General features: G+C 43.9%; 1 protein-coding gene across 4 annotated transcripts in view; it reads left to right on the top strand.

Moving 5' to 3' along the window:
• Frmd4b (FERM domain containing 4B) overlaps window positions 1–24,153 on the top strand; it is a 316,542-nt gene extending 292,389 nt beyond the window's left edge. For all 4 annotated transcript variants that reach the window (XM_050149327.1, XM_050149324.1, XM_050149326.1 and 1 more), the window contains 12 exons: window positions 236–312; window positions 1,835–1,973; window positions 2,397–2,538; window positions 3,575–3,708; window positions 3,797–3,916; window positions 5,026–5,254; window positions 8,282–8,338; window positions 10,289–10,436; window positions 12,417–12,536; window positions 14,265–15,076; window positions 18,091–18,223; window positions 22,521–24,153. In XM_050149327.1, coding sequence (XP_050005284.1) covers window positions 236–312; window positions 1,835–1,973; window positions 2,397–2,538; window positions 3,575–3,708; window positions 3,797–3,916; window positions 5,026–5,254; window positions 8,282–8,338; window positions 10,289–10,436; window positions 12,417–12,536; window positions 14,265–15,076; window positions 18,091–18,223; window positions 22,521–22,641 — 2,232 coding nt within the window. In that variant the 3' untranslated portion in view covers window positions 22,642–24,153. The remainder of the gene's footprint in view (window positions 1–235; window positions 313–1,834; window positions 1,974–2,396; window positions 2,539–3,574; window positions 3,709–3,796; window positions 3,917–5,025; window positions 5,255–8,281; window positions 8,339–10,288; window positions 10,437–12,416; window positions 12,537–14,264; window positions 15,077–18,090; window positions 18,224–22,520) is intronic.
• The last annotated feature ends 208 nt before the right edge of the window (window positions 24,154–24,361 follow it).

The following is a 24,361-nucleotide window of genomic DNA, read 5'->3' as shown; positions in this document are numbered from 1 at the left end:
GTTCAAGGAAGATTTACCGGTGAGGTGACGTGACGTTCACTAGGTAAACATTGATGTCAGAAGAAAGAAGAAAATGGTTTCGGGTTATAGCTGATTTGTAGAAAGTTGATAAATCACCAGTTTGTGCTTGACCTCGTCAGTGTCCCTCCGGGGAACCTGCAATCATTTGGCTAAGAGACTTGGAAAAAAAAAAAAAGAGTAATACAAGCGACATGGCTTTCTTCACTTCTTTTAGCTCTTTCAATGGAAGCAGCTGGAAAATTTGTATTTCCGGGAGAAGAAATTTGCTGTGGAGGTGCACGACCCACGAAGGTAAAGAGAGGAGTTTTGTTTGGGACAATGTGAATGTGTGTACATAGGTGTTTGGATTTACTTTTTATTTCTCTTGGAAATTGACCCTCTAGTGGAGTCACTGGGGACAAAGAGTAACTGTGTTTAACCTTTCCAAAGCACTGGCTGCTTTACCAGTGACATTGGGATTCCAGTTTCCGCAAGTTCTCTCTAGCACCTGTGTGTGGGGTGTATGATTTTTAAATATAATATTTATTAATTTTTGAGAACTTCATATACATATAAATGTTTTGATCCCAATTTTATATGCATAGGTGTTTTGCCATGGGTGTCAGGTCCCCTGAAACTGGAATTACAGACAGTTGTGAGCTGCCATGTGGGTGCTGGGAATTGAACCAGGGTCCTTTGGAAGAGCAGTCTCTTAACCACGGAGCATCTCCCCAGCCCCTTTCATATGCTTTTTTTTTTTCAAACCTCCTGAGTCCAATTTATGCTGCCCGTAGAAACTCGTGGATGTGGGCCATCCCCTGGAGCTTGGTCAGGGTTCCAGGCTCTGTGGTGTGCGTTTGAAAGCTGCCTTGGTAGTATGAACTAGCTGTGGTTGTTTGAGCTGCCTTTTCCTCAGGATTCACCATGGCCAGAGCTTCTTTGCAGGGCCTTATTGACTGTTTAACTTCTTAGGAGCATTATCTATCCTGGTGCTTTGCTTGTTTTTATTTTGAGTGTCCCTGGGCCCTGAAAAAGGAAAACAAGACAGTTGTCAAAAGTCCACATGAATGGAGGTCAGGATGGAGGCTCTCTGAGCTACCAAGAGGCACATTCAGGAGTTACTCTTATACCCTAGACAGTGTTCTAAGGTCAGAGGGATGGGAGGAAACTGTGGTGACAAAAGATGACCTAGGAGATTAAGCAGTTCCTACAAAGGACTGTAGTGCACGGCCCCCCCATGCCCTTTCGCCCTCTGCCCTCTGCCTTCCCCATCCGCTCCCTCCTCCCTATGGTTGTCTCTCTCTCTCCCGCCTATTCCTGCTCTGACTCTCCTCCTCGCCTGCCTTTCCTCTTTTTGCTTGGTAGACAAGCAGCGGCCCGGACCATTGTGGGGCTTGCACATCTTCAGCCAGTATCATCAAGTTCATTTCCTGCAGACTGTGGCTGCCTAGGTCTGAGGTGCTCCCTCTTCGCCTTGGGCAGGTGCTGTTTCTGCAAGCCTCGTGGCTGTCTTTAAACGTCTGCTTTTATCTTTCACCGCGGTGGTCATCCTGCTTCTCTGTGGTTTCTAACTAGATGCGTCTGTACAGCTTCTCATTGGACGAACTCCTTATCCAGCTCTGAGTGCGTGAGAGTTTAGACGGAGACTGCTTGGGGCTGACTGACTGGTTTTGTTGTAAAAGGACAGCGTGAGAACCGCAGCCCCTGTCAGGCTAAGTCTGTGCTGCTGAGGGACAGAGAAGGAAGGTGCTGTCTGGCCACACTGCCTGCTAGGAACACGCCTTGTGCAGCTGGTCCCGGGGATGGAAAACTCATGGTTTTCTTCATGTTTTAGGATTTCGGTGTCTAGAAGAACCTTTGGACAGAGTGGCCTGTTTGTACAAACCTGGTATGCAAACTCCGCTCTCATCAAGTCCATCTGGGTAATGGCCATTAGCCAGCACCAGTTCTACCTGGACCGTAAGCAGAGCAAAGTGAGTAACTGGAGGTGTTCCTGTGGGGGCAAACTCTAGGCCTTTTCCTCTCTGTTCTGAAAGGCATTTTCCCAGAAAACATATAAGAAGAAAAATCTTTTAAGCTTTGTTACACTCTGTTTTCTTTTTCATGTATTTAAAAGATGGGCACCGTATACAAAGCTGATTTGAAAGTTGTGAGGCTTGGCATGCATGCCTGTACAGTGGTGACATCGCTGGTGACATTTTAAAGTTAGTGGTTGAAGTCTGCATACTTACTAAAACCCTCCATGTACAAAAATAAAGTCTTCTGTTGCTTCTAAGTGCCACTTTAAATGTTTAAATTGCCCCGTGTTGACATTTTTGATTATATAGTAACTTAACCATTGTATTGATTTAAAATGCGATAGTGCTAATTTCATTGCAATGTTATTTACTTCACAGGCGAAAATTCCTTCGGCCAGGAGTTTAGACGATATTGCAATGGATTTGACAGAGACTGGAGCACAGAGGACCTCCAAACTGGTGACTCTGGAGGCAAAAAGTCAGTTCATCATGGCAAGCAATGGCAGCCTGATATCCTCAGGTATTTCCTTGCTCAAGAAAATATGTCATCTTTTTCTCCTTTTATTCTTCTCTTCTCTTCTCTTCTCTTCTCTTCTCTCTCTCTCTCTCTCTCTCTCTCTCTCTCCTTGTCTTTTTTTCCTTTTGTGTTTGTTACAAATCATTTCCAAACGCATCTTGTTGAAGCAATTTTTTATCCCAAAATGTAACAGTATGCAACAGCTTCAAATAACGTTTTAAACTTATTTATTCATATTTTTATCTTGAGTTAAAGGCTCACTTTATAGAACTGGCTGGCCTCAAACTCACAGAAATCCTCCTTCCTCTGCCTCCTGATGTACCACTGTCCCCAGTCTTTGACTATTTTTAAAGACTATGAAGTTAGATTGTAATTAGGCAGGCTATATATATATATATAACTTTTGATGCAAAGATATTAAGTACCCAAGGCTATCTTGTATCCTGCTAGGTTTTGATGCCACTAATTCTCCACAGAATGTATAATTCTATACAAACACTATTGCAAGCGCCTAGTTCATAAACTGTAATCATTGGGCCCAGGCCTTTCCTTTGTGGAAATTCCGGAGTCTCTTATCACTATGTCTGTGTAACTAAATTAACTTGTCTCATCTAAGTCTCTCTCAGCTTGTGGGTCTGAAGTAGCAGGCATGGGGGCCAGGAAGAGTGTTCCTTTGCATTGGACAGTCCATTGCCTTGATTGCTTACCTCCTAAAGAAACAATGAGTGGATCCATCTCAGGGATCACCTTCCCTTCACTCTTAGGAAACAATGCAGTTTCTCCTTGTGTGTGCCTGAACCACAAAACGTTTAGTGGGGCCTTCCAAAATGACTGAGTCACCAAGTGCAAAAGTCATTTTCTTACCAGGCTCTGATGCCCAGAAGCAAATGCTTCCTGGTTTCCTTCCATTATGTTCAGAAACAAGGAGAAAAGAAATAGACGCAGTATTTGGGAACAGCTTTGCCTCCACTGCCCTTTGTCTCTTGGCGAGGAAGGAAACGGGGCCTGTGTGAACCTCCTTGCCCTTCTCCCTCTCCAGGTTCTCAGGACTCAGAAGGCATGGAGGAGCAAAAACGAGAGAAAATACTCGAACTCAAGAAGAAGGAGAAACTGTTGCAAGAAAAACTCCTGAAGAAAGTTGAGGAGCTGAAAAAGATCTGTCTTCGCGAGGCTGTGAGTGGCCTTGGCCTTTCTGAGGACTTGTGTTGGGTGGCTATAGCCTGTGTCCTTTATGAACTCTTGACCCTGTCCTGTTTTACAGGAGCTCACGGGCAGAATGCCAAAGGAGTATCCACTGAACATCGGCGAGAAGGCCCCTCAGGTCAGGAGGCGAGTGGGCACCACGTTCAAGCTAGATGACAACTTACTGCCTACTGAGGAGGTAGGAGCATGGCCCCGAGCCTTCCTGTGCCCAGACAGGAGAGCCGTCTATTCAGAGCCCTCCATCCTCACCTTCAGCTCTGAGTCAATGCTGCCGACTTTTCTCCAAATCATGGAAACTGAGTAGATCAAATTGCACTGTTTCTTTCATGCACACTCTGAGCAAAACCGCTTTTACTTCTTACTATTTCATTCCCCGTGTCGAAGAGAGCGTTAAGTGAACAAACCCTGTGTATAAGTTATAAATAGTATTACAGAAACTAAGACTGAATTTTAACTTCAGAACCTTTTCCTTAAAGCCAGGTAGCCGCCACTGAGTGGTTTCATCCACCTAAAGTTTCAGTCCATCCGTAGAGTGCAAGCGGTGGCGGAAAGCCCCTCTGAAGGGTGTAGGGAGGATTAAATGAGATAACACAGATACAGCATTCAGTGTAATTAAGTGAAAAGATTTGATGGCCAACACACTGTGTGCTTTCTCAATTACATATCACATGCAATTATGCCATTATGACCCACCCCGCCGTTCTTGCAGGGATTTAACTATCTCAGCTTCTGTTCCTAATGGAATCGAGTTTTGATATCTGTTGAGTGTGCTCGGCTCTGACCTAAGCAGCACAGGTGTGCCATTTAATCTTCAGCACATTTTTGTAAAGTACTTTTTACCACTTCAGAAAACTAAAGTATTAAAAACTTATTTATGAGAAGTATATTCAGTCACGCTACCGGGGACAAGCAGAAAGAGCAGTCAGACCCAAATGCCTTGTCTCTGAAGCTCCACGTGTAGATATGACATTCTGCACGCATGAGTCACAGCTAGAATCTCTCTTTCAAGACTGCTCTTAACCCAGCCAAGTGCATAAATGCAAAGTCATTTTCCTCCTTAAAAAGGAAAAGAGGTTGGGCCATGAGAAGGTGAAGTTAGGGTGTGTGAGAGATGTCGTCTTGGAAGGTGACTAAGAATGCCTGTGCTATTAAAACTTGGATGATTTCATTTCCTAAGGGTGTATTAGTCAAGAACATACAAGAATCTTTCATTGATATCAAGAAACAGTGTGAGAGAGTGACTGTGTGTGTCCGTGAAAATCAAGCAGTGTCATTGTCTGAATGCAGGATCCAGCTTTGCAAGAACTGGAGAGCAATTTCCTAATCCAGCAAAAGCTAGTTGAAGCTGCAAAGAAACTTGCCAGTGAGCCAGACCTGTGCAAAACCGTGAAGAAAAAGCGGAAGCAGGACTACACAGATGCCGTGAAAAGGCTGCAGGAGATTGAAAACTCCATAAACGAATACCGAATCCGGTGTGGGAAGAAACCCAGCCAGAAGGCTGCAGCTATTCTACCAGGTTAGTATGTGAAGCTGTGCGGGCCTGTGCCCAGCTCTCTTGCTGGGCCATAGCATGCCTTCACTGGTCTGCTTGGTGGAAGGCAGAACAACATCAAAAACAGCTGTCCCAGGGTAAGAATGGTTGGCTCTTCAGTGTCAAAGGCATGTGAACTCCATGTCCGGCGCCAGGCTCATCCTTGTAGTTCTGTAGGACAGGGCTTGAACTTTCAGGATGAAGACTCACAGAGATGATGCTGGTTCATGAGAAAACAGACTCTTCTATAGCTGGACTGGTGTTACTGCCCCAGAGACTTTTCATGATGCAGGTTGTGAAGAATGCCGAGCTTTAGACAGTAGTTCTGGAGTGTGTGTGAATGTGGAAGGTGTCTGAACGTGGTACACCCTGCATTTTCTTAGCGAGCAGTCTTGCACGTGTGTAGAGAGAGAAGAGGTCTTATGATCATCCCATTTCAGGAGAGTATTTACAAGTAGGCAAATGGTAAATGATAGTATGGAATGTGGCGAGATGAGAGATGAGATTATAACCACAAGGTAACCCCAACTTTGTATAAACCGGCACGCAGGATGGCTGTTTGGGAACTATTTCAAAATACTAATAGCCATAGAATTTTGAGCGTGCTGATTCTCTTCTGCTTCCAATATTCTCGACATCATTTATCTATGATGTTCATGTTCAGGAAAAAATGGAGACGTCTTTATTACATTAATTTCAAGTCTAACTGACTTTATGCAATACTAATGTGGTTTTTAGACATAATCATGATTGAAATGTGATGGCATTTCTCTAAACCCAAGCCTTCCCCCAACTTTATGTGTTAACACCTGAGACACTGAGGTCATTCCTCCGCTGAATGAGTGCTGTATAATAACTGGTGGGACCTTAAATTTCACTGGAGTATGAAATAATTCCACATTTTCTGTTTGATAAGCTGTGGTTACTGGGTTTATAATAGACCAGGCTTAAAGTCTGATTCATAAAGCTGAGATATGACTTCCAGAAGGTGAATATACAGACATTAACACACAAATGTCCATCCACTAGAGCTGGAGAATTTAAATGTGCAATCCAGTTGGTGTGATGGTGGTTCCATTCTTGGCCTCCAGACATGATTAACAGTGTGCTTAATGTTCACGGCCATTTGTCACAGCCAATTCACCCTCAGGCTGTGCTAGACCCAAATGTTCTTTTTGGTGGCTGACATTTGGGCAGCAGATGGTGCCATTGGTTGAGCATATATTGGATAGACTTTTTTTTTAAAGTGTACCCAACAGCTGACGATACTGGCACCTCGCCTTCAAGTTTCTCTGTGTGTCTAATTAAGAGAGAGGCCACCTGGCTCTGATAGGATTAACATTCTAGTCTGAACGAAGGAAGTCTCTCCATAATGGCTGTATTTGGTTAGAACCTCCCACCGAAACAGTCAACGCAGACTATGGAATGATTTACAAAATCATACCAACATATCTGGCGTCTTTCTACCAAATGGGTACCAGAAATACCCAAAGCACTATGGCTGTCATTTTCAGACAGCCAAGTATGGATAATAAAACTAAAAAGGGTAGTTGGTATGCCTTTTTAAGATTTATTTATGTATTTTATGTATATGAGTGCTTTATCTGCATGTACGATTTTATGACAGAAGAGGGCATCAGATGTGATGAGCCACCATGTGATGGCTGGAAATTTAACTCAGGATCCCTGGAAGAGCAGCCAGTATTCTTAGCCACTGAGCCATCTCTCCAATCCATGTAGTTGATATTTATCTAGCATTTGTCGTGTGCCTGGAGCTGGCTAAGGTCTTCGCGTCATTAGTTAATCAAATGGCTCATTTCAGCACCATGAAATAGGCCCTGATATTATCCCCACTGCAGAGCAGGGGCAAATGGCCCTTACTGAGATGAAGCAACTTTTCCAAGAGCCTGCAAATGGTAAATGACCAAAAACAAGATTTAAACTCAAGTCTTGCGATTCAGTGCTTCTTAAGTAGGAACAATTTTGCCCTCCAAACCCCCACCCTAGAAATATTTAATGATATTTGCAGATATTTTGGATTGTCAAAATTGAGGGTAAGAGTGCTGCCTGAGGTCTGTAAATAGATGTGGTTTCTATAATGCACAAGACAGTCCTCTGGAACAAATACAGAATGCAGTTTCCGTTCAAGGTATTAACAAAAGAAAACATGGCAAATCAGTTTAAGATGCAAACTCTGTGGATATTAATCCTATTCTAAGTGATGCAGGCAGATGCTGAAGATGCAGCTCAGTTGGTATTGCCCAGCAGACATGAATATTGGCTTCAGCCCAGCATGGCATGCAAACAGGCACAGTGATGTATGCCTCTTATCCTAGCACTTGGGACATAGAAGTATCCTGCAAGTTATTATTATTATGTAGAGAGTTCAGGAGCAGCCTGGACTTCTATATAAGACCGTGTCTCCAGAGAGAGAGAGAGAGAGAGAGAGAGAGAGAGAGGAAAAGAAGGAGGAGGAAGAAGGGGAGGAGGAGGAAATGAAGGAAGTAAGGGAAAAGAAAAAAAGAAATGTAGGTTGCCCTTCTTTCCGCAGACTCCACATCTATAGACACAGTCAGCCTCAGGTCAAAGTGTTTGGGGGAAAGTTGTCTTTGAACTAAGACATTATTTGATAAGCACTACAACATAACAACTATTTATATAGCACTCACACCATAGTAGGAATTGTGAGTGCTGGAGACAGTATTCACAGTGTCCAAGAGAACTTGGGACACCCTCAGATTTATTGGTGGGGGGGGGGGACCAGAAACCATTCTCCTCTGGATACCGAGGACTGACTAATCCATTATAACATCTGTACTATAGGCCAGATGATTTTATCTCCAGTAGAACGTAAGTGATTCCAACAACAGCTAATTATTCTTAATGCACTGTAATTGCTTACATTTAGCTAAATGAAAATAAAATGCACTTCATTGAAAATTGCCTTGCTGAACTCATTCTAATTGTATAAATGCACAATTATACTAAAGATGGCTATTTTTTCTTTCACAGAAGACATAATTCCATCAGAAAGTAGTTCTTTGTCCGACACCACCACCTATGATGATCGTAAGTGGCTCCTTTTTTTTTTCATTTAAAAATATTAGGTACTCTGAAGTGTGAAGATCATTTTTAAAATGATTTATTTTTATTTATTTGTGTGTATATGTGAGTGAGTGAGTGAGTGAGTGAGTGAGTGAGTGAGTACGTGTGTGTGTGTGTGTGTGTGTGTGTGTGTGTGTGTGTGTGTGTAGCACATGCTTGAGGGTACCCAAGGAAACAGGATGCCCTGTGAGATTTTCTGACACGAGGGTGCTAGAAAGTGAGCTCAGGTCATCTGAAAGAGCAGGGCTTTGTCTCTTGTACCTAAGATAATTTTTTAATTTAAATAAACATGGATATAGGATGCAGCTTAGTTGGTAGAATACCTCACATGCATGATGCTCTGGATTTGATTCCAGACACCAAATAATCCAGGTGTGATACTGCATACTTATGGTACCAGTCCTTGGAAGGCAGAGGCAAGTCAGGAGTTCAAGGCTTTTCTTTGCTACATAATGAGTTCTAACCATAAGACCCTGTCTAACAAAGAATAACCAAAAGAGCCAACTTGTTTCTCTTTGTGGAAACGTAGAATAAACTAACTTTATTTTTACAAATGATTGAAGAGAGATCTATAATTGTCATCTACACAGGCTAATATATTAAAACAGGTCATGTGACCTTTGTGAGCAGAACTTCACATGTATAATCTGTGTTTACTTGTAACTCTCTGGTTATATACTACTTATATCTCTGGATTCAAGTTACTGAAGTGAGTACCAATAAAAAACAAACCTAAAAAAAATATACAACCACCCAGTCAGAAATCCATGGTTTGAGTAAGTCTTCTGTGAAGATGTTAAAGTCTTTTATTTCAACTTTGTAAACAAATAAATAAATAAAATGAAGACTCAGAAGTATGTAAGTCACATGATCCTTCACCTGTCAATTTCCAGTGGTGACGTTTTCCTTATCTGGAATCCAGCATCAAACCAGGAAATTATGGTGCACACTTTGCATGCCACTGCTTTCTGGAGAAGTGGGATTGATTTTGTTATATTTGGGAAGAAAGACATATTTTATGAGTTAGATTTCAAGTCATTTTTTGTCCTTTTTATAAGTAAGCAATATGTTTGACTGTGGCCAATATTAGTTCGGAGTATTTGGGGATGGAATGCTTTCATACTAAGGGGCTGAGTACTTCCTTGTAAGTCTTTACACACAGTCAGCTGATTGGCTATCTGATGTGATCTGAAGAATTCCGGGAAGCCACTGCCCTGCCCCTGTCCCCCACTGCTTTTTCACTGAGTTTGGTGGTCAATAAAATAAAATCTCACTTCAGGATCCTTCCTTTGAGCTGCAATCCAAAACACTTCCCACAGTACAGGTTGTATAGATCGCTGGTGAACACACCACGTCTGCATCAGCATAGCCCATCCCTCAAAGGATAAGCCTGGGGCCTCAGAGCCCTGCGGTCTTTAAGGGGGAACAAAATCCTCTCTCTCTCTCTTTTTTTTTTTTTTCCTTTTGTTCTTTATAGACAGGATTTCACTATGTAACTCTGGCTAGTCTGGAATTCACTATGTAGACTAGGCTAGCTTCAAACTCATAGAAATCTGCCTGCATCTACCTCCCAAGTACTGGGCTTACAGGTGTGCTCCACCAGACCTGGAAAACGGACTTCCTTTAATAAAAGCTTTTGAAAGTGACATTGTCACCCATTATGGTTTTCTTACTTAGAGTGGTCCCTGTGAATTGAGAAAACTTGGTTGGGACTGCGGTATTTCTATTTTTCTAACACACCAATTATAAAACTTAACTTTACAAAATGTATGCATTCCTACTACACATTCCTACAAATATGGTCTTGAGAAGGACTGCTATTCATCTGGTTTGCCAATTTCTTTGTGAAAGATTGACAAGCTGTTCGTTTACTGATTTGATCATCTTTATTATTTTCTTTTCGACTCACTTTAGCCAATGACTCCTTTACTCTGGCTGGGCAGCGACCGAGTTCAGTTCCTCATTCTCCAAGAATTCTACCCCCCAAGTCTCTCGGTATTGAACAAATCCACTTCAGAAAATCCTCCATCAATGACCAGTTGGTGGACACCAGGCAGTCCAGGTGAGCAGTTCTCATCGTAAGATCGATGCCTTGAAACCAAGAAGTCTCTTCTCTGAAACACTGACACATTTTCCTTGCTCTTTACTTATCCTTCCAGAAGACGTTCTATTAGGAAACTGAGGCAGGGCCACTACCCCAGAGGTTTGTTGTTGAAAGTGAGCGGGAGTCTTCTGAAGAGGGCTTTTGAAATGGCCCTTGGTTCTTTCCTTGGTATTAAAGTCTGTGTGATTTAGATCTAGTTAAAAGGGCTTTAATGATCGAGATTAGGGAGTGATATTAACATGAAATAAGCAACTTATGAAAAAGCTTGTGGCTTCAAGAGGTTGAGGTCATGATCACCTGGCCCCTTCCTTTTGGGTCTGTGGTTAGGGGAGCACCGTCGTGAGGAGCATGTGGTAGAACAAACAAAGTCCTCTCCTTGGGGTAACTGAGAATCAGAGAGAGACAGGAAGTAGTTGACTTCAGTTTCCCCTTCCAGGGGCTGCCCCCGATGGCCTAACTTCATCCCACTTGTCCTGCCCCTCAAACTTTCCATCACTTTCGAGTAACCTCAAAAGTTCCAAGCCAAGTTTTTCAACCATGAACTTTTGTGAGACTTTCAGGTCAAATTCTATCAGGCCTAGGACTCTATAGTTTAATTGTATAACTTTGACTCTAAGGAAACTATCAACCTGTGGACTGTTTAAATAAATTATTATAAAGCCACATGGTAGAATGATTGTGAATTCACTAAAGTGACATTGTAGAGTCCTGAATAGTGATTTCTGCCTATGAGCAGAGCATCAAGAAGGCTGAAGACCAATTACTACAAGTTCAAGGCTACCAAGAGAGATCCTGTCCTCAAAACTAAAACTAAACAAATTAATGAATTAACAATAAAATAAACAATAATTACTTAATTAACAATAAAAAAGATAACATAAGCAAAAATTAAGCATTATGAAACTGTTATATGGAACTTCATTTTTTTAATTAAATATTGAAAATACAAAGTAAGATCTCTCTGTTAAAAAATGTAAATATTTGTAAAATATATATACACACATACACAGACACACACATTTAAGAAAATGATATGAAAGAATTATGGATAACCAAATCTTTTTGTACTTTTGAGCTATAATGAACTTTGCTTACGTTCACAGGAAGTAGACAGTTCTTCAGGAAGTTTCCTTCAGGATCTGTGTGTGCTAATCATGTGCTGAAACACCAGTGTGATGCCTTCCCCTTAGGCAGCTATGTTCTTAGCATCTGGGAAGTAGAAAAACATGATTTAAAGATGATACGCTTTAATCGAGTACCTATGGGTAACAGCCATGGGCCACATCAACTCGGCCACCATGAGCTGACTTTTTAAGAAATTATTCCCAAGCAATTGGAGGGAACAGGTTGAAAGCAATAATATTTGGTGGTGTCTGAAAATGACATTAAGTTTTGTTGGAGCACAGCCATGCCCACTCTCTTCTATACTGTGTGTGTGTGTGTGTGTGTGTGTGTGTGTATGTGTGTGTGTGTCAAACCCCAAATATTTCTGTAGACTTGAGGAAAGGGCTGCTGAGCCTCACGGCAGTTGCCCTCAGTCTATCCTACTGTATCTTCTTATTGCCTGTGTGTGTGACTCAAGACAATCAGGCCACACGTGCTTCTTCTAAGTCATCCAGGACCCCTCAGGATGCTCACCTCCAGAGACCCCCCTCAGGATGCTCACCTCCAGAGACCCCCCCCTCAGGATGCTCACCTCCAGATACACCCCCTCAGGATGCTCACCTCCAGAGACCCCCCTCAGGATGCTCACCTCCAGAGACCACCCGCTCACCTCCAGAGATTCCCCCTCAGGATGCTCACCTCCAGAGACTCCCCCCCCCATCCTTCTCTCATGCTCTCTTTCCATTACTTCGCAGTAAGTTTCACATCAATGTGTAACAAGTTTGCCAGGGGCACCAGGAGGTTCACCATTTCTTCAATTCCTTTTCATTGCAGAGAAATGCTGTCCACCCACAGCAGCCCTTACAAAACACTGGAGCGGCGGCCCCAAGGAGGACGGAGCATGCCCACCACGCCTGTCCTGACTCGGAATGCCTACAGCAGCAGCCACCTGGAGTAAGAACCTCATTTCTACTGCCTCAGCTCCGCCACTGTTGGCCTGAGTGCTCGCCTTGCTTTGGCTGCACTTTTAGATCTTTTAAAGTGACTTTCCACTCGTTGGTAGCCCTGGCGCACACGAGCCCATTTCCCGCTAACTTACAATTTCTAATTTGGAAGTCAACACCATGTTCTTGGTTTCTCCAGGCATATATTGGATTTTTAGTACTTTAATTTCCTCAACTAGATATTACAATTCATAATTCATTGACAAGGGTGAGAATAACTGCGGGGGAGCTTTGAAGTATTTGCAGAGTTCTATGATAAATATTTTATCTTCCTTTATTTTTTTTAAAGATCCTATTTGTTTAGCAACACCATTTTCTATAGTCCAGGTTGACTTGCTATGTAGCCAAGAATGAGCTTCAAGTCCTCACCCTCTTGCTTCCACCACCTACCTCAGCACTGGACTACAGACGTACACACTAAACCTGGCTTATGTGACACCAAGATCCATAACCAGGGCTTGATACATGCTAGGCCAGCACTGCCAACTGAGCTATAGCCTCAGCCCCATAAAGGCTTTACCCTTGCTATTTTAGTTAGTACCCACAGCAAGCTTCTTATGAAGAGGATAGTAGGTACCATTTTCATCTCATTTTACAAACCCAGAAGCAAAACTGAGAGAAGTTAAGTATCTTGTCCTAACTCTTAGAGTTGATGACTAACCAGCCAAACAATGACTCAACACCAGTATCTCTGGTTTAGGCCCAGACTCCACTCCACCTTGCCTCTCTTTTATTTTTATGTAAACTAATGCTATGTGAGAAGAGAGGCACCTCCAAAGACCAATTGGAGGACAGCTTTAATTCAGAGTGCATATCATTATATATGTACATATTATATATACACATACATATACATATATATGTGTATACACGTGCATGTGTGTATGTATATAAAAATATATATATACACACATATACGTATATATATACGTATATGTGTGTATATATATCTTCAAGGAAGGATTTGGCTTGCACAATACCAGAACCTATTCTTCCTATTCTTCCCATAGAAAAGACCATCATAAGAACTTATTTTTTGAACCAGTGTGTGATGTGAGCAGGTGGACTCTGTTGTGTAGTCACACTTGGAAACCTGAACGTTCAATTGAATTTAGAAGTTACGAACCCATTCAGTGTGTTCTTTTCTCTGTGCCGCATGGGTTCCTATATGTGCACGTGTGTGGGTGCTCACATACATGATTGTACATGTACATAGAGACCAGAGGTCAACGCGGGCCACTTTCCTCAATCCTTCTCCACCCCAGACAGGGTTTCCCTTTGGTACACCTCTGGCTGTCCTACAACTCACTTTATAGACCGAGTCGGCCTCAAACTAACAGAGATCTGCCTGGCTCTGCCTCTCGGGTGTTGGGATTAGAGGTGTGAGCCACCACTGTTCCACCACCGTATTTTTTGAGACCAGGTCTCCAGTTAAACCTTAAACTCACCTATTTGGCTAGACTCAAGCTTCGGGGACCTGCCTCACAGCCCCTCCTCTAGCATGGAGATTGCAGGAACCACATGCGTCTTTTCTGCATGGGTTCTGCAGCATTGAACTCGGGTTTCCATGCTCACACGGCAAGCACTGTGCTGCAGAGCCATCTCCACAGCCCTCGGCCTAGTGTCCTTTTTGCTTCCTTGGGTCCTGTTTTTCTCACCCCCCCTCCTCTTCCTTCAGACCCGACTCTTCGTCTCAGCACTGCCGGCAGCGGAGCGGAAGCCTGGAGTCCCAATCCCACCTGCTCTCTGAGATGGACAGTGACAAGCCATTTTTCACCCTCTCCAAATCCCAAAGAAGCAGTAGCACCGAGATCCTCGATGACGGGTCTTCCTACACGAGCCAGTCAAGCTCCGAGTATTACTGTGTGACGCCTGCTTCTGGCCCTTACTACACCACCCAGACGCTGGACACCCGCGCCAGGGGTAGGAGAAGGTCCAAGAAGCAGCATGTGTCTACTTCCAGTTCAGGAAGCATGCCCAACCTAGCACAAAAGGAGACCTTGAGGAACGGTGTCTACTCAAAGGGTCAGGACCCACCTTCTGGTTACTACATCACCGGATATGCGCCGTATGCGGAGTGTGACCTGTATTATAGCGGTGGCTATGTCTATGAGAATGACACTGAGGGACACTACAGTGTCAACCCTTCTTACCGGTCCTCAGCTCACTATGGATACGACCGCCAACGGGACCACAACAGCAGGTCTTTCCACGAAGACGAGGTGGACCGCGTGCCCCATAACCCTTATGCAACTCTCCGGCTGCCGAGGAAGGCTGCCGTGAAATCTGAGCACATCACCAAAAACATCCACAAGGCCTTAGTTGCTGAGCATCTGCGTGGCTGGTACCAGAGGGCTTCTGGGCAAAAGGATCAGGGACACAGCCCACAGTCTAGCTTTGACTCAGACAGGGGCTCACAGAGGTGCCTGGGATTTCCGGGACTGCAGGTGCCCTGTTCTCCAAGCAGTCGAGCGTCTTCCTACTCTTCAGGTAAGATGGCTGGGGAAGCACATCACCCCTGGGGTCATACTCCCAAACACGCCTGTCCGGGGTCATGAAATTGGTCCCCAAGGTCATTAAGAGTGACAGTCACTCAGCGGACACATAGTTTGAACTGCCAACTTGGACAGCACTCTGCAGTCCTTCACAGAGCGTAAGAGTCTGGTGGAGCCTGCTGAGTACCTAGTTTGTGCTGTCCTGTGGTGGTGCTTTCACCAGCTTCCTGTCGTCTGGGTCTTAGGCTGATAGCCACAGCTCTCCAATGTGGCCTCACGGTTGGAGTTTGACATTTTGAAAGAAACACACGAGCTGAGCAGAAGGCATTAAGGATCATGCCTCCTTTCTCGTTGGTTACCAAGATGTGATCAGTTCCAAGACTGATTGATTATTCATGTACCTGCCTGCCTGCATAAGGTTTACAGTAATTCTGATAGACTCTGGTATGTGTGAAGTATTTTTCTACATGCTTTCTTTATCTTATCTCAGTCTGTATTAAGCGCTACTGAATTGCTAATGTGAGGAATTTGAGGGACTGGGCACTTGCCTGGAGTGCTTGAAAATCTGATTCGACGTCCGCCATCATTACCAAAAAACCCCAGGAATCTTTGTAGATAATTTTCGATCATCAGAAGTGTCCCCTTTCTAACCTTTATGTAGGGTCTGGCGGCTCCCTCTGCTCACGTTCCCGCTGCACACCCTAACCTGGACTAGGTCACAGCAGAGAAGTAGGAGCCGAGGGGAGGTCTGCCTGCCTCAGTGAGAGCGCAGGACTGAAGCCATGTCTGGCCGCCATGAGCTCAGGATCTCGTCAGCAGACGGAGGGATGTATGAAAATTAAGTCAGCTTCAGATCTGAAGAAATGAATTGATTCACAGAAACCTGGGCCCTGAGTTTTGCTGCCTCCCTTAATTAAACACATGTGGGGATGTCCGAGCCTGTGGAAAGCAGTTAGGGTGAACTGTACCTTTGAGATTCCTGAATTGGCTGACAAAAAGTCATTGCCATGGAGACTTTGTTTGGGTTCCAATTTGTTCCTATCTCTAGGACTTTGGACTTCGGCTAGGACTATGTGAACACCTCTAACACCCGAAAGAGGCCCCTATCATTATTTCTTGTGGTTTATAGCCCTGACCTAGAAGATGTCTGGCTTGCTCTTAAGGTTCAGGGTGCAGCGTGAAAGGCTTTCCCAGATCACACCTGGACAGAGTTCCACAAGAATAAAGGCAAACAAGGGGTCTGGAAATTCTTGAGGCTGGCTTTTGGTGCATAAGGCTGAGGGAACACACAGGGGAAACAGGTGTGATTCAGAACCCTGTCTCGGCTCTTGGCTTTGTATCTAGGGCAAGGGTGAAAATGGAGTTACTACTTCCTGGGTCTGACCTGGTGTCAGCTCTGCTGACTGTCCCACCAGGAGCATTCCTCCTCCCCTTAAGCTCCCCTTGGTGGTTTCAGATAGGATCTTACAGTGTGTCCTGGGCTGGCCTCAAACTCGCAGGGCCTCTCCCAATCCTGCCTCACCACACCTGGCTGAGCAGCGCATCCTTGGTAAATGGATGAAACCAAGGCTCCCTGAAATCCCTTCTGGAATGTTCCTCATTCCTGGCCCACTTTACAGCTTTAGAGATAGAGTTCTACAGGCACACCTCATTCACACGGAGAGCTACATTTCCTGTTTCTGGTTAGTCAGATTTCGTACCACCCGAAGGCTTCGTGTGACTCAGCTTCAGGAGTGACGGTAGCCACCTTGACTTGGCAGCTCTCTGTGCCAGGGTGCTCTCCCCTTTAGTATGAGTAGCAGTGATACGGGGTGACTGCTGTAGCTGGGTTTGTTATTATTCTTATCTTACAGTTGTCGTGACTCTGGTTTAGCATTTGAATGACCCTGCCAATCCTCTTGGCTGGCAGATAACAAAGTAGGGGCTTCTGTCCCAGCTCCAACAGTATGACCCCAAGGCCTCAGTCTTGGAAACCCACCACAAGAATCCTACATCTGTTAGTGAAAATTACATGGTACTATGGGTAGCTGTATTCCGAAGTGTGTCTGTCTGTGGTGACTGCCGAGTGGCTGGTGGGTGTGGAAAGAGGTCAGTAGCCAGGAAGAGAACGTGGCAAACAGGAAGAGCCATGACTGGGGCTGTGTGAGAGACTTGGATATGCACAGGAACGTAGAGCCACCCGCGTAGCCCAGGTGTGATGCAGGACTGGTTTTACAGAGAGGGCAGCAGAAACCAGTGGCAGGCCTTCAATCGGGCTCGGCTTCAGAATGATGCCCATGTCCTCCCCTGGTTCCCAACGAGTCTCTTTTACAAACTGGCCTCTTCCTCCTTTTGCTAGCTTCTGTCCCCACCCCCATTGTTTTTGATTCAACAACAGAAAATGTCCTATCTTGCCAGTGGCCCGGTGTTGCCTTTGGCAGTCAAGTCTCAACAAGTCACCAGGCTGGATGTTTTTCCTCCACAGACTCTAGGTACTCTCAGGTGCCATCTCAGAGCTGAAGGCCCCAGGGCGAGCTCCTCTCCCTTCATGAGAATCCTCTCCCTTTTCTTCTGGGCTACTTAGAAATATGCGTAATTGAAAATGTTTCGTCCTTCCTTCAGACTGCTATTAATAATAAATTATCAGGTTGTGAGCCAGTCTGTCTTCACTAGGTTGAAGATGTTCATAGTTACCTTTAGTCCTGCTGCTGTGGCCACACAGAACATATTTATGTCATTGTCCTCTCCACAGGGACGGAAACTGAACCTTGAAAAGAATAAGCTATTAGCCCAGGGTTGCTCAGTCACTAAGCCAACAAATTGACTGCAAATTCTGGCTCAGATATGGGGTTCTATCTTGGTGGTAGAACAGGGGCAAGGCCTGGACCCATCCCCAGCACTGGCAAATCCAAAACCAAACGCAGGCCTTTCATTTCTCTGCTCTACATACACTTGACTGTGAGGCAACCTGAAGAGATTGGCTTGAAGTATTTCAACTAATGTGCTCCCCGTTCCCATTCTTTTTCCTAGTGTCTTCTACAAATGCTTCCGGGAACTGGAGGACCCAGGTAACCGTGGGGCTGTCGGAATACGAAAATCCAGTGCATTCTCCCTACACCAGCTACTACGGCAGCATCTACAATCCCTTGCCCTCTCCAAGCAGGTGAGGAAGTCCTGAGCAGATTCTAGAAGCTTGATCCTCTCCTAAGGTTACCTGGCTCCTACAATGAAGTCTCAGTGTGACGAGATATAACACAGGGTTTGTGGCCGAACCCAACTGCCACCTCATTGCGTAAATAATGTTTGATTGGAAAATGGCCATGCTCATTAGTCTACATGGTAGCTGTGTCTGTGCCCGCACTCTGAGAACAAAGCTAAGTGCCTTTGACACACAGCACATGGCCAGCAAAGCCGAAAAATGCAACCGGACTTTCGAAGCTTTCTGAGCTCCCTCGACCTCATCCCAAGTCAGCCCTGTCTTTAGAGCTGTGCGCATGAAAGCCTCAGTCCACAGCTGGACTGTTCTCTTTCTTCCATTGTAAGGGTGTATTTAAAACTGTAATTGTGGATAAGTCTCCTCTGGAAGAGAGAAAAACTGCAGGAAAAATTCCTCTCCCCCAGTAAAGCTCTTTGTACCAGAGTCCAGGCAGCAGTTGGTCGGTTAGATGTCCCCACTTGCTGTCTTTTTGTGTTCGCTAAGACACGTTGGACGCAGCCATCTGTCCTGCTTGTCTGCTCCAGCAGGTCTCTGTAAACAGTAAAGGGGGTGTAAACATGCAAGGCGGCACAGTGCGACTCTAAAGATTCACCAGCTTCTCCCAGAATGAGCGAGTAACTCCCCTGGCCCAGACTGATAGGCTGGTGGATGGAGCAAATGATTATCATATGGTCTCAGGCCCACTAAAATGCATCAAAGAGATTAGCCTAAAACTTAACAAGGCCCTCCCCAAAATCACAGGCTTAGAACTCTCACGGTTTTTTTTAATTTTTCTACGGAGAAGGAACTAGCTTCCTTCCTTTCTTTTACACCAACAGTGCTGTGAAGGCAAGCACTTTCTCGGTACTTTTTGGTTGTTGTCGAGAATTTGCTCTTGTTGTTTAAGTCCCATTGCCACTTCCAGTGAAGGAAACTTAGAAAGACCACAGCTTACACGGTGTCTGGGCTAGCAGACTGGGCAGGTTAGCAGAGCCAGTTGGCGGTCCAGGCTAATTGGAAGTATTTGGTCCCCCAATCCTTGTTTTTCTTCCCATTCCACCAGCGTTTTTCTTGGCTTGAAATATTAAGCCAATTGTCTCAGCTCAACAAAGGGTGTGCTCAAAATAGATTTGGTGGAACTGTACTTCGCAGGATGTCAGAGGGCTGGGACTTGTCTAAATCATGCTGGAGAATGAGTTTGCAGCAGGAACCATAATGAGCAGACCCAAGTTTGCGCATAACTCTTTCAACACAGCTCTCAGCATCTTGGCTAGATTTGCTGATGCTTTTCGTGTTTGAACGGTGATTCTTTCCTTTTCGCTGAGTCAGTGTGCAAAACGGTTCTCTTATCATTATCTCTGCCTTCATTGATTCCAGAAGCTGCCAAACACTCTGAGAAGAAAATCTATTTTCTCCAAGTCTGCCTATATATTTCAGTTAGAGCAGGCTAGGGTCAGAGGGGACACAGTGTGCAGGAAATTGGAAGTTATTTAAAGTTCCACTGTGCAAACTCACGTCACTCACTGTGGAGAAAACATGGAGAGTTACAAAGGACTAGCAAAGATAACAATGGAGCCTTAATTCCACCAACCAGAGACAGTGTTATCAACATTTGACACATTTCTTTATGACCCTCTGTCCTTTCGAACATGAGCATAATGATACGGTAAATACAGTTTTGCATCTTATACTGTATATTAAATTATACATCTCATTTAAAAATTTAATATCTTAAAAATTCAATCCTATGTTGTTAAACTTTTTGTTGGTTTGATTGTTTTGATTTTTCAAGAAATGGTTTCTCTGTGTAGCCCTGGTTGTCCTGGAACTTACTATGTAGACCAGGCTGGCCTCAAACTCGGAGATCTACCTGTCTCTGCCTCCTTAGTTCTGGGATTAAAGGTGTGCACCACCTTTTATGTGACTATAGTTAAACTTGTTTAAATGATTTATTTATTTTTATTTAATGTGCACTGGTGTTTTGCTCATATATACTCTGTAAGAGGGTGTTGGATCCCCTGAAACAGACAGTTGTGAGCCACCATGTGGGTGCTGGGAATTGAACCCAGGTCCTCTGGAAGAGCAGCCAGTTCTTTTAGCCACTGAGCCATCTCTCTAACATTTTAAGCCTTACATATATAACTAAGTATTAAATACATGATGCTTTATATAAAAGCTCCATTGTTGAACATCATCACCCTTCATATTAGTAGTGATATTAATGTATCCTGTGTGATGTGTCTGTCTGGATTTCGGATCACATCCTCAGCCTTCGTCCCCAAAGTAGGGTTAATACTTAAAACTGACAAGTATGGTCTTTAAGAATGGGCAACACTGATGCCCCAAAGATCACAGAAGTACATACCTGTCTTGTGCAGGATTTTTAAAACTATGATACAATCTGATCACTTTGATTTAATTTACTAACAAGCCAAATACAGCAATAACCACTGATAAAACTTCAGAAATTTGCCTTAAGAATGCATGATGCATTTTTATGGAAACATGTTTTTAAATCTGCCATGGTGATTCATGCTCTTGGGAGGCGAAGGCAGGAGGATTGCTGTAAACTTGTGGGCAGCCGGGACTACATAATGACCTTAAGGTCCATCTGAGCTATAATGTGAGACCCTGTCTCAAAAAAACAAAGTAAGCCAACCAACAGAAAGCGCCATTTTTAAAATCAGAGACAGAACACATACACATGTGAAAATGTATAGTGAATCTTATTTTGTTCAATTAATACATTAGTTATGCTAATAAAAGTAGGAGATGAAATAAATTTCATGATGCAGAAGAAAAACTCTAGATTGTCCACACTAAAGTCTTAAAAGGCTCAGCAACATATGAGCGGGTTTATATATTTTTTTAATAAGCTGTATGTTATTTATAGAAAGCTAGGAGTTTTTATTGGCGACTTTTCCCTAGTATGGTTTGGCAAACCTGGCACTGGTGAACTCCCCAAAGCAGACAGGCAGGAGTCTCTGTGCTAGGAGTGTCTCCCTCCAAGGGAGCAGATTTGTGCTCTCCTGCCGGTTTTCAGATGAACTTGTTTCCTTTCACTTCCTGTTTCCTCGTCCTTTCCTCTTCCTGTCTAACTTTCCCCTCACTAGGCACAAGCGAGGCCCTCTGTCGCAGAGGATGGCTGTGATTCCAGAGGCGAGCTCAGTATTAAGCTCTGTCTTGCTCAGTGTAGCCAGCAGGAGTAAGTACAGCGCTCCACTCTGCCTGCTGCTTCTGGACAGCAGGACTTTTGCCCTTCCTGGCTGCCGTGTGAGGTTGTGAAATCTGACTTTGCTTTGACGTCCCCTGAAAACACTAAAATCCTGAATTTATATAGTATCTCTGCCCAAAACTCTCTTTCCAAAAGGTTTTTTTTTTTTCCCCTCAGCTTTACTAAAAGACTTTGGAATTGCAAACACAAGTCTACTAACTATCTAACCTCTTTTAACCTACTGTTGAAGAGCGTGGTTTGCTTAACTGGACCGTTTGTATAATAGGCTGTGCTTGTTTGAATACGCTATCCAAATTTGTCTGTTTCTACTATTTTTTTTTTCTGGCAGTGTTGAGACCACAATGCTTATATGATGTCATTTCCTGGGTCCCTGACAATTTATATTTGGCCCATAAACCCTCGGGATATGACGTAGATCTCAAGGTATCCCTGCTAACTTTAAGTATTTTACTTGTCCCTGAGAAAAAACATGAAATTTATTCTCTTAATTTGAAAAGTTGTCAAAACATGCCTTTTTTAAGACTTAAAATATGATTTGTTAACAAATTAAGAAGCAAGCATGCGTCAAAGATTCACTTTTGTATCATTATTAATAAGGGAACTAGTTATGCTGTTTCAAAGGGAATTCAAAACAATATACGAGAGTGAGCGCTGGGATGAGATTATCAAATTACACACCAAACCAGGCAGTGTCAAACTGGGCAATAATAGTCTCTGCCGCAAAGAATATATTTGTATTTCTTCCCAACAAACGCCTTTAAGTTAACATGTAACTTGATACCTTCTGGGCCCTAATCAGTGGTAAATGAAAAGTAAACAAAGGTAGAACTCTCCCGAGAGTTCAACAATCTGTCCTGTGCCTGTCAGACAATGCTCCACTGTGTGGTGAAGAGAGTATATGCTCTTTGCCTCCTGAGCTAGGTTCTGGAAACTTTTGTCCTAACAGTGCTTCCCTCTAACCCGTTGGAGTGTTGGTATTGAGCGAGGAAAACAGATTCGGGTAGTAACTTTCCGGGTTCTCTTTACCAGGCAGTATGCAGAGACCACTCCGCTGGACGGTACAGATGGAAACCAGCTGGAGGACAACCTGGAGAGTAGCGAGCAGAGACTCTTTTGGCATGAAGACTCCAAGCCTGGAACATTAGTCTGAATGCAGCTGGACCTCCTGACCAAGCACTGCACGTTCTCACACTAGTGTGCCTTGTAAAATGTGTTCGTCGCCTAGAAGGCTTTAGAAACGAAAGGCGTCAAAGGGCGAAGAGAAGACTTTCGTGGCTTGGAAGTGAATCACCCACTCGGCCCCACAAAGCCCTGGATAAAGGCCTGCCTTTCAAACTCTAGGCACTAACCTCTCACTAAGTCTGGTCCCATTGTGGGTTTGCTGTCAAGAGAATGGGCATGAAGCCATGTCCCACAGCGAGCTCTTAGGAAGGGAATAACAATTGTCAAAGGCAAGCTTTGAAACTGGGGACACGTTCAGGGAGTTTGTCCCATTGGAAAGGAGGATGGGAGATTTCAGAGCACAGTTTAGAATGCTGAGAGAGGGAGCCCTGAAGCTCCTAAGTCATGGCTCACCATTACAAGGCTTGAACTTGTGAGCTGACAGAAAACACACTGTTTCTACAAACAGATGACGATTTAGACAGTATTGGAAACTTACTTGAAGAGAAGCTAGATTTTCATGAAGTTCTGAATGAGTGTAAATGGTTTAAGATATTACAAAGTGACGTTCTTTATAAGCACCATAGTATGGACTAGTCATTCTGGTCGCTGTAGCATCCTGTCCCATAACTTGGTGGTAGCCAACTAGAGGAAGTGACTGGCCAGCCCTGCTTGGAGAACGTTCTTAAGGTACATATCACCAGTCCCTGGTGGACTTCCCAACACCGACTGTGCAGACTGGTGACTCTCCTCCACCTCGCCTGTCATTTGAAGTGGCGGCCTTGAGGTGTAAAGTTCATGAAACCAGAGTCTGGAAAGGGCTTTCAAGATGATAACGGAAAGGACCCCAGAGGACAAAGCCAACCCACATCCTCGTAGACGAATTGTGTGCCTTAAAGTGCTGAGCAGGAGAAAGTTGAACCTACGATCTGAACTCCAGGAGTAGATCTGAGTCACCCAGTGACGAAACAAGATGGGCAGAAAGGATTTTACTCCAAGCTGCAGGAGATTGAATCACGAGGCTTCAGCTACCTCCTAGGTCTTCTGGAGGAACTCATTAGCTGCATTTGTTCTTCATAGGAATTTGCTTGCTTGTAGGGCAGCCTTGATCTTTGTCTCTTTATTCGGCTCCGAAATCCCATGAAAGGTGCTTCCTCTTCCCTTCTTTTTATACGAGTTTCTTGTTCATATTGTGAATAGAGACGTTTCTCAACAACTTTTCTGGAACCTTTTTCTACTTGTATTCCAAAGCATGTAATATATACATAAAAATGATTTGTTAAACCAGTCCTTAGTCATTTGTATCATTAGAAATGAAATTCAGGAAAATTTTTGGAAAAAAAGGACACTAGTTAAAAAAAATAATAACTTATTCCTTTTTGCATATTTGTATAGCCTTCTGGAATTGGAAATAGCCTTTTGCATCTACTTTCACTGTTTTGACTTTTGGAGACCTATTATTTTTCTACATAGGTCAATAAACTGAAAGTGTGCTACTGAACATGCGTTCGAGTGCTTGCATTTATGTTTGGGGTACACAAGACACAGTCTGAGGTGCTCCATTTCAAGAAGAAAATCAGACAAGACACAAACTCATTTACCATTACAATGTTTCTGTGGACTCCAAGATACACTTTTTTATATACATACATCTGAAAATAGGGCTCATATAGTCATCATGTCCTAGTCGCATTGACTGTGGCTGGGTA

Source organism: Alexandromys fortis, unplaced genomic scaffold (genome assembly GCF_014885135.2).
Source record: "Alexandromys fortis isolate MF-2015 unplaced genomic scaffold, M_Fortis_MF-2015_v1.1 scaffold_48, whole genome shotgun sequence".
Lineage (NCBI taxonomy): Eukaryota > Metazoa > Chordata > Mammalia > Rodentia > Cricetidae > Alexandromys > Alexandromys fortis.
Note: the sequence above shows the minus strand (reverse complement) of the source record. Positions and strands in the feature narration are given on the sequence as shown.